The 16,238-nt window shown below is 40.4% G+C and overlaps 1 protein-coding gene across 1 annotated transcript in view; it reads left to right on the forward strand.

The window, feature by feature from the left end:
• The window catches only part of Pappa2 (pappalysin 2), a 230,250-nt gene that overhangs the window by 19,107 nt on the left and 194,905 nt on the right, over positions 1–16,238 (forward strand). Inside the window, exon 2 of the mRNA XM_057770373.1 lies at positions 2,339–3,410. Within this exon, the coding sequence (XP_057626356.1) occupies positions 2,339–3,410 (1,072 nt within the window). The remainder of the gene's footprint in view (positions 1–2,338; positions 3,411–16,238) is intronic.

Raw genomic sequence — 16,238 nt, forward strand, 5'->3', positions numbered from 1 at the left:
TAGCGCTGTGGGTGTAATTTGCACTACAGAAATTAGCAAATACTGAAAATTAGTAACTTGAGAACTTTATAGCTTCCGGTGAGACAACTAAGTAGAAATAATTACTGCACTGTTGATCAAATAGTGTTCCGAGGATGGTAGATTGATGTTTTCAAAAAAAAAAAAAAATTGCCACTGAATTTAATTAACAATTTATTAAAAATTATCTAAAATATCTATGCTCCAATCCTTTACACATACCTGTGTAGGCAGCTGTTTGTAACACAGTCTTTCAAATTTTTTTTAAAAATAAATCAGCATATAGCTGAGTTATCAGTGAGTCTATGGTACTCATACTAAATAATGTGGCACTTTTGTTCACAGGACAGAGATTGGACATAATTAAGGTAATACTGTACTTTTCAGAATGTAAAGTAGAAGAAACGATGAAGCAGGGAACTTAGTATTGGTCATAGTAAGTTTGTCTTCTTTATGAAAATCCATCTGATGTAAGGATTTTTAGAGAAATAGTTCTTAGACTCTCTTAATAGAAGAATAAAAGTAAAAAACAAAACCAGAAAATAAAGCAAAAAAAAAAAATCAAAAACTCATATTGACAAGTTGGAATTGGACTGTAATTAGTCATTACCCATTCTTCAAAATTTGATTATTATTCTTTACTATCTTATATTATAATTAATATGCAATTATCATTCTTCAACGTTTAACTATTCAGTTGACAAAGCACTATATTGTTTAGAATACATTTGTCCCTCAAATTTCAAGTTATTTTATGTCAGGGACAGGAGAAGACATTCTGCCATGAAAGTGGAAACCGTAAAGAAAACATGCTCTCCCAAATTGGAATCATTGTGTTTTCCTCAGTGAGGACACAAAGTAGGGCAGATGGAGAAGGGGGTGTTCTGGGAGGAGTTGGAGGAAGGGATGCATATGATAAAAGTGATATTACATAAAATTCTCAAAGAATTAATCAAAAAGGAAAAAGAATGAGAAGCCTTTTGCTAATAAATCTATACCATCCACAAACAAATAATGTTGGCTTAGATTATACAGGAATTCAGGGAATAGATAAAATGATTGTCTGGTAGTCCAGGAGGGAACAACACTCATTTTATTCTCAGGCACCAGATCTCTATCGGTCATTCATCAATGTAGAACGTTTATCATGCTGTGTTGTATCATTGAAATGTAATGCTTTCATTGTAGTTTATTAATAAAGATGCTCCTTAGAGTAGTGGTTCTCAATCTTCCACATCCCGTGATCCTTTAATATGTTGTGGTGACTCCCAACCATAAGATTATTTTTGGTACTCTTCATGATTGTAATTTGGCAATGATTATGAATCGTAATGTAAATATTTTTGGAGATAGAAGTTTGCCAAAATGGTCCTGACCCACAGGTTGAGAACCATTGCCTTAGGATACGCAAGAAGAAGCTCCTAAGCAGGAGATGGGCCTTAACCCAAGTGCCATGCTGGGACCCAAGCACTCCCTCCGCCTGAGGGTTCGTTTCCATCTGCGGCTCTCCCACCATGTCCCTAATGCTCCTTGCTGCCCCCATTTTCAGAGTTAGTATCCACAGGTATCTCTGCTATTATTTATTCTAGTGAATTTATTGGTCTAGTGCTTGTTCTGAGCCGGGTAGTGGGGGCATTGCATGTAAGGATCTCATTTATTGGGGGAGTCCTGTTTGTGTTCTGTGATAGAAATCACTGGATAGAAAATGGCCATTCTCCTAACTGACTTTCTCAATTTTGAGGCTTGGCCCCATGGGACCACTGTTATTTTGTATTGTCTGGGAAATAGCTGTTCTTTGTTGTTGACTATTGTACTAGAGGAGCAGTGGGCTCGGAAAGATATTTGGATATTACAAGTGCCTTATTTTCCTCACGAGAAGCATCATTTCAGTGTTCAAGGGAGAAAATGAATGATGGTCTTTTCGGTCTCAGAAACTGTGACTGTCCTCGGGGCTTCTGAGGAAGTGAAAAGACCCTAGAGTCAGTCTAGGGAAGGAGGCTCTCAGAGTCCCTGAGCATGGAGGATATTCACAGCGAAGGGTTATCATCATCTGTGTTGGAACTCTACCTCCTGGCTTCTACCTTGGTTATTTTAAAATACCAGAAAGAGCTAAATTGAATGGGATTGTCTTGCTTTTCTTTTTTGTTTGTTTGTTTTGGTGGACAAACGCTGTCATAGTATCTGATATGGGAGTATGGGCAGGCAGCCAGTGTGGGGAACTGAAAACCTAGGTTCTTGCTATTTACACAGACTTTCCTCTCCTTTTCTCCACTCCCTTTGTATCTGGTCTTTCTCCCTACAACTTTTCCTTCTTTCCCAGGTGTGTTTGATAACTGCTCCCACACAGCCAATGACAAGGGCTGGGCCCTGGGGATCCACTCAGGGAAGGACAAGGGGAGGAGAGATGCTCGCTTCTTCTTTTCTCTTCGCACTGACCGGGTGAAGAAAGCTACAATTGTGACCGGCCACAGTCGCTACCAGCCAGGCACATGGACTCACGTTGCAGCCACTTATGATGGACAGCATATATCTCTGTATGTGGATGGCACTCGAGTGGCTAGCAGTCCTGACCAGTCTGGTCCACTCAACAGCCCTTTCATGGCATCCTGCCGCTCTCTACTCCTGGGAGGGGACAGCTCAGAAGATGGGCATTATTTCCGTGGATATCTGGGTACACTGGCCATCTGGTCAACTGCTCTCTTACAAGCCCACCTCCAGCACAGTCCCCAGCACCCAAGTGGAGCAGATGAATTGACTACCTTGATCCTGACAGCCACTTTTGACCCTCTGAAGGAACAGTGGGCTCCCTTTAGAGATGAGACCTATCCCCGACTTGAGGTTCTCCAGGACTCTGAGTCACAGCCTGAGATTCTGTCCCCTTTGCAGCCCCCACTTTGTGGGCAAACAGCTTGTGACAATGTGGAACTGATCTCCCAGTACAATAAGCATGGGTCCCTTCGGGGAGAGAAAGTGATTCGCTACCAGGTGGTGAACATCTGTGATGATGAGGGGCTGCATCCCACTGTGAGTGATGACCAAATCCGCCGGCAGCACGTGGCACTGAATGAGGCCTTTAGTCGCTACAACATCAGCTGGCAGCTGAGTGTCCACCGGGTCCACAACTCCACCCTGCGCCACCGGGTCGTGCTCGTTAACTGTGAGCCCAGCAAGATTGGCAATGACCACTGTGACTCCGAGTGTGAGCATCCACTCACCGGCTACGATGGGGGCGATTGCCGCCTTCAGGGCCGCTGCTACTCCTGGAATCGCAGAGATGGACTCTGTCATGTGGAGTGCAACAACATGCTGAATGATTTTGATGATGGGGACTGCTGCGATCCTGAAGTGACTGATGTCCGCAAGACTTGCTTTGACCCGGACTCACCCAAGAGGTAAGGAACTAGGGTTTGGAATTCTCTTCTTACATACGCGTTTCTGATGCGGCACTACTCTTTGGCATCCTGGAGACAAAGAGGTTTCATACAGCCTCCAGATAAAATGTTCTTCCCTCCTAGGCTTTACTGGGTTTCGTGGAAGCGCTAGGTGTGTGAGGTAGTTGAGGATTTGGAAATGCCTCATCAGGTATAGCTCTCACAGAGCTCAAGGTCTGTGGAGTGGAGCCAAACTCCCACGAAACTTGCACAGGGCAGAGGAGGCACTGAGGAGCTGGAGAACTTCTACCAGAGGAGCCCAAAGGATCCCCAAGAAGAAACGTGGGATTCCTCAGAGAGAAAGGGAAGTATTTCTCAGTCTCCTAGTTCCGTGAAAAAGCCACTGTCTTGAGCTAGCAAGTTGGTGAGTTAGTCAATTTTTTGTCAGTAAAATGATGTATTTGAAGTGAGCTTATTAGGCCTCATCATCTGGATGCACCAGTCCCAGTCTGGGTAGGCCTGGTGGAAAAAGCAGCCCTCGGTGGCAGGAGCAAACTGTTTGCTTCATGCTTCAGGAAGCAAGAGAAGAGGAGGAAGAGGCCAGGGTCCTGCAGTCCCCACTAAGAGCACATTCCTGGCGATTTGAGGACCTTCCACTAGACTTGACTTCCTACCTCTGCTGTCACTTCCTGTAGCACTACCCTGACCTTTGAAGGACTTGTTGGTCAGACTCTTCGTTGCTGTGACAAATACTTGAGGGAAGTGATTTAAAAGAGGAATCATACTTTTTTTTCTTTTAACTCATAGTCTCAGAAGTTTCAGTTCATGTATGAGGACCTACGGTGAGACCTCTACACAGCAGAGGAAAGCTGTTACTTCATGAAAGCCAGGAAGCAGAGAAAGTCTGAGCGGTGCTAGGAGACAAGATGGGCACTTTAACAGTATGTGCTGGTGACTCGCCCCTCAGTAAACCCTGCCTTTGAAGTCTCTATGACCTCCCAATAAAGACAGTAAATGAGGCGTCTATTAGTCGATCAATCCATTCTTGAGCTCAGGGCTCTCCTCTCATGATCCATCACTTCCAAAAATTCTATCAGTTAGCAACTAGTGCTTTACCGTAGGAGACTTTGGCAGACAACAGACCAGATTCCAACCATACCAGGAGCCCTCATCGAAGTCCCAGTTAACAGTCTTTCAGGGTGTCTGGGCAACTTTATCTTCAGAATGGCCCTTTAGCTCTATGAATTTTGGCTGCATTACCCATATCTGGGTCTTAATAACTTATTTCCCCATGGTCTCAGAGTTGCTATGGAAATACATCTCATTCCTTTTATTATCCAGACCTATGATGCCCACATACAATATTTGCCTTGTATAACTAAAGGAGATTGTTTATACTATTAGAAACATTAAATCCAGTGCCTTGATTACGCTAAGCACCAGCCTGCCACGAAGCAATACTCCAAGTTTTGAATATTTGAACATTCTTGATTGTTAAAAATATTTAATTCACACTGTGTGTGCATGTGACACAACTGTAACATCCAGAGGGCCTAGTTTGGTCCTATGCAGGTTTCCTGCTGTCAGTCCGGAGTCAGCAAGCTCTCACTAGCTCAGGTCAGCTGTTTCTGTGGGTATCCTCATCATGGTCTTGACCCCTTTGCTCATCTTATCGCTCCTCCTGTTGTTCGACTGGACTCTGGGATCTCAGCCCAGTTGTAGCTGCGGATCTCTGCATCTGCTTCCATTAGTTGCTGGATGAAGCTTCTGTGTGTGAAGGGGAAATAGACAAGATCTCCAGAGGAAAATTGGGAGCATGGGGGCGGGTAGAAAGGATAGCAGAAAGGGAAGGGTGGGGAGAAGGGAAGAGGGAAGGAGAATGTGAAGGAATGAGTTGACCGAGATGAGGAAGGACAGAGAGGGAAAGCGAGAAAAGAGATATCTTGATTGAGGGAGCCATTATGGGGCTAGCGAGAGACCTGGCACTAGGGAATTCCCAGGAATCCTCAAGGATGACCCCTGCTAAGACCCTAAGCAAGAGTGGAGAGGACATCTGAATTGTCCTTCCCCTCTAATAAGACTGATGATTTATTCTTTCTTATAATTGCCCAGTCTTAGTTTGACTTGTTTCTAGCTGTTTTTTCTTAAATTATCCAGTCGATCTTTTGCTTCTGGTCTTTACCTTTCTCTATACCTTTCTTTACTTCTTACTCCGTGGCTTGCTATGTAACTGGGTGGCTGACCCCTGATATCCTCCTCTCCTTCCTTCTTTTTCCTAGGTCTTATCATCTCAGAGCTCTCCTCCTTTTTATTCTCTCCTCCTGTCAGTCCTGCCTACCCTTTTTCCCTCTTAGCTATTGGTCATTCAGCTCATTATTAGACCAATCAGGTGTTTTAGACAGGCAAAGTAACCCAGTTTCACAGAGTTAAACAAATGCAACAAAAAAGAATGCAACACATCTTCACATCATTAAACAAATGTTCCACAGCATAAACAAATGTAACACACCTTAAAATAATATTCCACAACATATACTACACTTGATCTTCACTCAAAGAGAAGCAATTATCTTCTATTTCTTCAGACAACTTAAAATTTTCAAGATAAATTTTAAAAAATCTAACTTTAGTATGTTTATTTTATTTAAGATTTTAGTTGTTTAAAGATTTGGGTTTATTATTTTAAATGTTGTTCTCTGTGTGTGTCTATGTATGAATATGTGTATATATGTGCAGGTATCTGTGGAGGATAGAGGTATTGGATCTCCTGGAGCTGGAGTTAGAAGCGGTTGTGAACCACCAATATGGGTTCTAGGAACCAAACTTGGGTCTAATGGAAATGTAGTGTGTTCTGTTATCATCTGCACTATCATTTTTAGCCAGCCTTTTTTTGTTGTAAGGTTTTGTTTTTGTTTTATGAAAATAAGATTTAAAACATTTCTTGTCTCTCTTCTTCATGCTGGTGATTTGTTTCAAAAGTCTAGTGCTTGTTCTCACAGTAGGGAACATAATTTAAAATCTCTATTTATGTTTAATTGTTCCCAAATTTCCCCTTTTGAAAGATGAAGCCCCAAATACATGGTGACAGGTAAGGGTTTTTTTCTCTTTCAATCCCCTCATACTTAATCTATGTGTGAAGTTTTCCTTTATCTTCTATCTTATGCTCTTTGTGCTGAATTTTGGTTATTAAAACATTGAATTATTTTTTATTGTTGCGGAAAAAACTGAGACAGTGTCCTTATGGAATATCAGAAGCATTAAACTAGGCAGAAGGACAAATAAAAGAATCCCTAAAGGAAAGAGCTAGCAACTTACTGGAGGACTTAAAATTTGTATCTAAATTCTCTTGATTTAAATACAGGCTGAAGCATGAAAAACAACAAGGCTTATAAATAGTGCCTTTCTGTGCCATGGATTGGATCATTTGAAAGAACTTTGATTCATAGGGGACCCTGATCTCTGGGTTTCTATGAGGTTTTGGGGGTTGGTAAAGTGAGTGGCCACTTCTGAATTAAATTAGCCATGTACAACACTCTTGATATTACGATTATATCACAGAGCTCAATCTCACAGTCCCATTATTTTCTGACTCTTAAAGGATCCAACTTCAACAAAGGCTTTGCCAGACACTTATTGAAAGAGTGATTATATCAGGCACAGAGTCCATCTATTTAGGAACTCACAGTTTGGGGGGTGGGTAGTGGGAGAATGGGCTCAGATCTATAGATAGACCACAGAGCAACATTCATTGGTAATTGGTGATTGATGTTTGATGATTGTTCTTGCTTTCCAAATCCTATTAAACTTTCCCACCACTCCCATTGAGAAGTCAGAAATGTAGGCCAAAGTAGTTCCTTTCTCAAAGACTCTGGGAGGAGGAGAGAGTCCATGGAATCCAGCATCAAACATCTGTAGCCCAGATGGGGCTATCAAAGAGAAAGCGTTTATAAGGATTGGGACTGGTCAGAGGAGATATGAGTTATAGATATATGACCCAGCCAGTGGATCAGAATTAGTGAGATAGAGGAACTTGGCTGTGGCTAAGGAAAGCTAAGCCAGATATCCACTTCTGCTTCCTCATTGTCTTTAGAGAGTCCTCAAGAGATGCAGGAGAGAAGGGGTTGAGCGCCCACACCAGTTCAATCATAATTATCGCCGACCATTCACTTAGGGAGTTAAGCAAAGAACATCCCTGTGCCTGAAAGTAAACTCAAGTTTCCCTGGCCGTTTGAATCTTTCAGTTCCCTTTGGTCACTGCTTTTATCATTTTCCTTTCTAACATCATTTCTCGGCTTCTGTACTTGCTTTCTATCTATCTGATTTGCTCCTTTTCACAGGAGTTGCATTAAGTATGCAGTCCATTGTGGAACTGTGTTCTTGTTTCCCCTTTTGATTCCGTGTCTCAGATTCTTAATACTGTTGTTGAGGAGAATAATCATTAAGTATAATCAAATGGCAGAGTCCTGTTGAAGCAAGCATTTGGCCACTTAGTGTTAGACTTTTCTAGGGAGCAGGTAGTGGGAAACCAGCCATGTGTGTTCTGAAGTTTGTGCTAGCAAACACCTTTTGTGCTCCCCACTCTGTTCTCTGCTCCATTCCCTAAGTTTTGTTTAAGGGCAGAGGACTGTGCATGGAACGCTACTATGCGGACCGAGAGGTGTCAGCACGGTCAGGGCAAAACGCATGTGGTATGTGAATTGTACCATGGGAATGGGGCATCTTGGGTCAGGAGGGCTACTGCACATGATATCAAAGGGCATGGGTGGAGAAACTGCTGCCGCACCAACTTGTATGCTGGGACTTCCCTGGGATTTGCTCACCCACACACTGTGACTTTGGAGCCAAAGGAATGGTGGAGCTGGGCTCCTGCAGTGATGGGTCTGTTAAACATCAGCCAGTCTTCATTATACGTTTCTTTTGAAGTCAAGATTCAAAGTTCCCTGAATCCAAAAAAAAAAAAAAAATCAGGGGAAAATAAGTGTAAGGGGGTAGAAGAGGGCAGGGAGAGAAGAAACCAAGGGAAGGGCGTTAAAACTGAACAGAAAAAAAAAAAACCCTCAGTCTTTCCACTTCACCGCATTTGAATTGAACAAACTAAAGGGACATCTCAGCTTCTCCGCCAGTGTCACCTGATGAGGAGAATTAGAGAGAGAAAAAGATAAGCTTGGGCAATTTACGTAGAACAGAAACCTCTCCTGTTTATTCCCCTACAGGAGAATTTTCCACAGTTGCAATAAAAATTGTCTTAGAGTAAATAAAATCCAGCTTTTCTCTTCACCTGGCTAAGGACATTTTCTCTCCAGGTGTGAGAAGAGAGACTGTTTTTCTCCCTTTGTGGTTATTTCTTGGCTCAGTATACAGACTTGTGGCTGAGCCATGCGGTCTGTCTGGGTTACAAATATTTCCTCTTAGGAAAAATGTTGAGAGACCCCAGTCTCCAACCGCATCCAAGTCGTTCAAGGTAGTTGGGTGTTTTCCTAGGAGTTGGGGTGCAGCTCTGGTCCCTTGGCCAGCTGCCTCTTCTTCTCTGCTGATCTGATGTCATTTCAAGATCTCTTCCTAGAATGTAAGCATAAAGACAGCTGCATACTTATGCTTTCCTTCTTTCTGTTTTTTTCTCTAGAAACTTTGTCTGTACCTTTCTTTAATGACTCTATATCTCTGTCTATCTATCTATCTATCTATCTATCTATCTATCTATCTATCTATCTATCTATCTATCTATCTATCTGTCTATCTGTCTATCTGTCTATCTGTCTATCTGTCTATCTGTCTATCTGTCTATCTGTCTATCTGTCTATCTGTCTGTCTGTCTGTCTGTCTGTCTGTCTGTCTGTCTATATGAAATCTTGTTTTTCCCTAATCCAGACCCGTGTTCTCATGATGTCAGAGATACAGATTAGGCAGTGGGTAGAACACAGAGTTACTTTTGCTCCAGGGCTCTTTCTGAGGCTGTTTAATCTTAGTACCTCCCCCTGGAGGAAGCTGGTGACCAATTGCATTTTTGAGTTGCGCGCTTTCTTTCCCTTGTCATCTAGGACTTCTTCTAACAGTTGTGGACCTGGTTTCTCAAGCTCAATACTTGGATAGCTAATTCTAACCTAGGCTTGACTTCTAAAAGGTACCACATCTTCATTCCTGGGAAGCTTTCTTGTCCTGGAATATGACCTTTTAATTGCACTTGTTTCTCATCTGCTCAGTATTGACTACCATCTCCTGGCCAGTTTGTGCTTTCCTTCAGTCATTGCAAAGGCTTCCAAACTGGTCCCGTGTTCTTTTGTTCTTGTTCTTCCTTCTACCCGAGGTCTATTTTCATATTTATTTATTTATTTATTTATTCATTTATTTATTTATTTATTTTTGGTTTTTCGAGATAGGGTTTCTCTGTGGCTTTGGAGCCTGTTCTGGAACTAGCTCTTGTAGACCAGGCTGGTCTCGAACTCACAGAGATCCGCCTACCTCTGCCTCCCAAGTGCTGGGATTAAAGGCGTGCGCCACCACCGCCCGGCCTGAGGTCTATTTTTAATACGGCAGAGTATTTCTGAGATCATAATTGAGATTGTGTGACCCTTCTACAGTAGCCCCTCAGCTCACAAGGAGTCAAGGTTATGGAACAATGCCACTCTGCTTTATGGGACCTCCCTGATCTCACACTGTCACATTAGGGGCTTCACTTCTTTCTGTACCTACCACCCAATTAAATCCTAGCAACATGGCCTTTCTCCCTGTCCTTAGACCTGCTGGTTACACTCCTTCAGCAGGGGCTTTCTGCTGTTTTTCGCTCCTCTGGAATGCTCTCCTCCAGATTTATGTGCGGTTATCTTTCACCCTTTCTTTTCCTGGTGATTTTTCAATGTCACCTTCGGATGAGGTCTTCTTTGGTGGCTCCATATAAAACTTCACATACTCCCCTGAGTTTTCCTTGTTTTGTTCCTGTTGGAGTTTTCTTTTTAGAATTTATCACTAGCCTGTTACTTGGTTCATTTTCCTTAATGTCGATCTTCTCCAGTGGAAAGCAAATTCCATGATGAAGGACTTTTCACATGGTTGGTTACTATTGTACCCTAGAACCTAGAACAAAAAAAGAAGAAACTAAATATTCAATAAATAATTGTTGGAAAGTCATGTTCTTACTCTAGTACAGTGGTTGGCAAACTGTGATCAGTGAACTAAATTTGGCCAACTATGATTACATAAACAAAGTTTTATTGGAACACAGCCATACCCGCTTGTTTGTATATTATCTATGGGCTGCTTTCATGTGGTAGACTTGTATAGTTACAAAGAGACCAGATGGCCCACAATATCTAAAATATTTACTATAAATGTTTGTCCTACTATATATTCATCATAGTATACTATAATTATCCCATGTTGCCTGTCTCTTACACAAGACTTTTGATTCTTTGTTCATAGTTCTTGGAACAAAAAATTACTTGGTTAGTATAGTAAAAATGAAGTGATTATATATAAAATATATGTCACATATATACATGTAACATATCATATGTATACACACAGACACACACACACACACACATATATATATATATAAAACCAGCATACACACATACACACACACACACACACACACACATAAATGAAAAGCCTATATGGGGTAAATGACAGTGGAGTAGAGATTCAAAGGCAACAAATATTACTCGGTGTTGATGACAGCTTTATTAATTTTATTAACCTTTTCTATTTATCTCATCACAGGTAGAATTGCCACATTTAGGGGCAAGCAAAATAACTTAAAAGGTACTTGTGGAGAGAATGGCTTAAAGCCATTTTGTTAACCAACTCATTATTTGGTTAACTGGAGTCCTAGTATGCTGAAAGCTTGAGACATACATTTTAGCCAAAAGAGAAATAATAGTCAGCTACAGCACCAGGAAATCAGACGAATTTTCTTTGGAGGGGATGGCGAGTGAGAACAGATTTCGATAGGAGATACAAGGCACTCAGCATACATAGAACTGTTCTGAATAGAACCTCTTAGAAATGATGTCACAGATTAGTCAAGACTGTTTTTAAAAGTCTTAGGCTTTTGTGATTAATCATCAGTGATATACTGAACCAAAGGCACTAGACTTATTGTGCAATTGCATAGAATTCATGAAGATTTTGGTGAGGAATACAGGTTCTGAGATGTTATGACTTGCAGCAGTAGCATTTTGTTCGGACAGCTCACCACTCTTGACACTTGTGTCTTGTTAACAATCCACTAGACCACCATAGTTTCTGCTCCCTACAGCTTTATAAACGTTTCTTCAGTTTGCTGTGGCTCCTGTTTTATCTATTTGGGTCTTTTCTTTTAGATTCATTTCCTACTACTAATTGCTTCAATTTTTCGAAATATTTTGGTTCAAATTCTTCAGACAGTAAGTGAGAATTGACCCAACTCATTTTTGTGTGTGAGGCCAAAGTCACAGATTTCTGTCAGCCTTTGTTTCTATCAACTGTGACCAAAAGACAAATAGTTGGGAAGGCTGCTTAGGGGCTCCAGGACTATAGTCTTCTACCAACTGATTCAACATTCTGGGTAAAGTCGGCTGTTTTATTATCTTTTATTTTAGACAAGCATAGTCATTTTTATTTTATTTTATTTTTGCTTAGGTTTTCCTGGTTGTCTGTGATAACCATAGAACATGCATAACAGTTGTGTTCTCAGGACCCCATTATTTAGAATGCAAAATCATTAATTTTATTGTTGGAACAGAACTACATTTTATAATGATTATTGTATTTAATGATGACAGCAGCATTTAAGAATTGAATATTTAAATTTCCCATGTTTTCTATGTAAGAATGAGATTTAAACAGTGAAGCAACGACCATCATGAAGCGACAGAACAGGAACCCAACTGACTTCAGAGACAATGCTATAATGGAGGGGGTGTCATGTCCCTAACAGCTAGAAATAATGAGTATGCATTAATTTTAATTATATAATCCTTACACGGGATGTATATGAGGAAATGAAGGAAAGGGAATGGAATCACAACAGAAGGACTTTATGAAGGAAGTGAGTTCTATAAGACATGAAGAGTAGAATATAGGAGATATTATGGAAAGGCTAAGATGTAAGTCAAGGTACATATTGTCACATATAAAAATGATAAGGTCACTGTGAAAAGAGATGTTGGGAAGGGCAGTTTCACAGACAAGAGAGAGAAAGGCAAAAAGTGAAAAAGTTAGACCTAACAGTTGTTAGAAGTTTGGCTTAGGGAGTTGCACAAGACACAGTGTAGTGCCATAGAAAACATATAGAGAAAGAGACCTCTGTTTTATTATGCATTAGTTTCAGTAGTTACCATCTAACTTGAGTTATAGATTTTCCTTTAGAGAAAACATTTTAAAATATTATTCTATTTTAACTGTGTGTGTGTGCACTATGTATGCACACATGCTATGGCACATACACATGTGGAGGCCAGAGGACAACTTGGTGGAGCTGATTCTCAGCTCAGGTCATCAGGCTCAGGCCACAAGCACCTCTCCCCTTTGAGCCATCTTCATGTCGTGAGATCAGTTTTCTTATATCTAGAAAATATCATTAAAAATTTCTTTTGTTAATTGTTTTCTAGTCTTAAGACTATTGCTTCCACAAAGCATCTTTATCAAACTTTTTCAAAGATAACTTTGTTAGGTGTAAACGCTCAGATTGAGTGTTTACTCTTATTAAGGTATCCCTTTCCAACTCCTAGTGATCTTACAAATTGACTAATTGTTATTGATTTGTGTTTATTCTGCTTTTTCTCTTCAGCTGTGTTTTGAGAAAATTTGTCTCTTTGATACACTATAATTTTACATGTTTGTTGTGATCTTTACTTTTTTAAATTCTACTTGAGGTTTGCTGTCATCAAATCTGAGCACTCATGCCGTCATCAGCTCAGGGAGGTTGTGAACCATAGTTATTCAAATACATCCTCCTCATTTTCCTGGACCTACTATTAAATATCAGTTACTCTACTCACCCTCCCTTCCTCCAGCTCTTACCCACAATCTCTCTGTTTCTCTCTCTCTAGGTCTTCCTTTTGATTTTTAGACAAAGTCTCATTATGTGGCTCAGGCTAGCTTCCAGTTTACAACTTCTTATGTCTTCCTGGATTATGGGCATGTATCCTCATATCCAGTCTCTATATCCGGATAATGTTTCTGTGTCTTTGCCTTTCTTCATGAGATTTGAGTAAATGTTGTTGGGTATATTGTCTATTTGTTCCTTCCTTCAGGCTTGGCTAACTTGCTATCTTATAAATATTATTTGTTTCTCTCTCTCTCTCTCTCTCTCTCTCTCTCTCTCTCTCTCTCTCTGTGTGTGTGTGTGTGTGTGTACCAGAGATATATGGGTGTGTATGTCAAAGCATCCAAGAGGAGGTCAGAGGATAACTTTGTGGAGGAGTTTCTCCCCTTTTACCCTTACATGAGTGGGTTCTAGGGATGGAATTCAGGCCCTTTGGTTGAGATATTACTTTATGGTTTGTCAAGATGCTATTATCAATGGAACATGGATAAAGTATATGCAGGATTGCTCTGTAATATCGCTTATATATGAATCTATATCTTATCTCAAAAGATCCAGTTAAAACATCACACCTCTTTCTTTTAATTTTTATACAATCTGATTGGGTTCTTGTTGTTACTGCTTACTCTTCTTCATGGATTTTGTTTCTTCACACTGCCTTGAGATTATTTTTATTCTAAACCCATTTTCTTACATTGTAGATATACCCATTTACCTTTGGCAGATGTATTATGGACATGGCAATATAAAACCATTTTAAAATATATTAACACAGACTATACTTTTGAAAGGCTGCAGGGTATTAGAATTGACATGAAAATCTCAGAGGATTAGTTTGTAGATTCAAATTTTCAGGGGGTATTTTATCTTTGTTTATTGGCTCACAACCAAGAGACATAAAATTTGTTTTGAGTCCCTTATTAAAGAAGGACTTTTTAATTTTTAGGGACTATATTGAAAATGTAGTCTTTTGGAGTTCTGGCTTTTATGTGAGTCTCTCTTATCAAATGTCTTACTTTGATAAACCCTACATTTTATTTTGTGTTGTATCCAAGAGTCCTATATTGTTATCAAATTGAACTTTGTGGGTACTTGAAATTCCAGGTCCCTCCAGGAAGTCAATAGGCTTTTCTTTCTTTCTTTCTTTCTTTCTTTCTTTCTTTCTTTCTTTCTTTCTTTCTTTCCTTCCTTCCTTCCTTCCTTCCTTCCTTCCTTCCTTCCTTCTTTGATTTTTCTTTATGTATTTATTACATTCTATTTTACTTTATGTCTTGGACATTCCCTTTAATTTCCTTCCATCTTGACAAGACATTTAAATTTTAATTTGGTTTTGCTATTATTGACTAGTTGTGGCTTTTTTCAAAGAAGCTAATACTAAGGCTTTGGGTTTTCAAATGCCCGTACCCCCATTTTTAAACCTGAAAGGGACATCTCAAGTCACTGGTTATTTGAGTGCCTGTTCAGGAAATATACCCAGGGTGGTATGTAGGCTGAATGTGGTAGACTGGTGGGGCTGAAGTCATTAAGGTGTGTTAGTTAGCTTCTGGGCAGGAAGTGTGACAGGTTGAAAATGTCTAGGAAAACTATTGTGTCACAACAAAAAGAACTGGAAAATCAGACATGAAAATATTTGGCTCCAGTTGTCACTCTCATCTGGACACATGATTGTCTGATCAACTGCTTTCCTATTAATTTATGTCCAACAAATCTTTGTTGAGTACCTCCTCCTGGTTGGGAATGGTGGGTTTTCTAAAAATCATGGATAATGAGTCCTCTTCCTTCTCAGAGCCTCTAGTCTAGTATGAGGAGAAACAGTCAGCAAATAAACAATTGTGTACATGGTATGTGTATATGTTCAGACCTGGGGCAAGATATTTAGGAGAACAAGGGAGACAGAGAACGCTTGCTGTGGAAGAAACATGGAGGGTGTCTGTGGGGCGCCCTACTGAAAAGACACCGATATAGCAAATGCTCAAAACAAGCCAGGCTGCAAGCTAGAGTCTCTGAGAGTTATTCCAGGCAAAGGGAGAAGGAAGAATCTTGTAGGACTGGAATAGAATTCATTGGTAGAGAGAGGCCAAGTAGTGCTGATGGGAACACAGAGTAGATTGTAGCTGTCTTCCTCCAGTAGATGGGGGACCACTGATAGAGTTTGAGTGATAGTCCCTTAAAGCAGTAGAATATTAGAGGAGGGTGTAGAAAGAAGTACTTAACTGTCCTGTCTCATGCAAAGTAATATTGTGAAATTCAAGTAAGAAAATGCCTGTTAAGGATGTTCCATAAATTGCGATTATTTCACTTATGAAAAATGTTTGGAGAAACATTGCATGGTGAGGTTGGAGAGAGAGATATATCCTCAAAGAGACATCAACTGGGTAACTGAAAAATAAATATAAAGAAGCTATCCTTTACAGTGTGGAATCTGCCAGGGATTGTGCCTTACGGGGTATTAGACATTTATTATAAAGCAGAAGTCAGAGTACCTTGCTCACCCCCAGCCATGGGAGTATCTGTGCCCTAGCTCTCTCCTCAAAGGCTGAATGCTAAAGTGAAAAGCCAAGCACAATGAGTATCTTCTTTCCACCATGGTTATAAAAATGTTACTATTCAGAAAAGCCTGTGTGTGCGGTGTACTTGGCACAAGTAAGAGTTTCCACATGAATATTGCCAAGTGTGGTAAGGGGTGGAGGTCAGGGCAATGAGAATGAAGGCAAGGAGAGGGATTCAGAATTACTCTAAACCAATCAAATGGGCTCAACACAGAATCATGGAGATGTACATGATGAACTTAAGAGCTTGGGCTATAAAAATATCTAAGTCAA

Source organism: Chionomys nivalis, chromosome 5, assembly GCF_950005125.1.
Source record: "Chionomys nivalis chromosome 5, mChiNiv1.1, whole genome shotgun sequence".
In the NCBI taxonomy this organism is placed as follows: Eukaryota; Metazoa; Chordata; class Mammalia; order Rodentia; family Cricetidae; genus Chionomys; species Chionomys nivalis.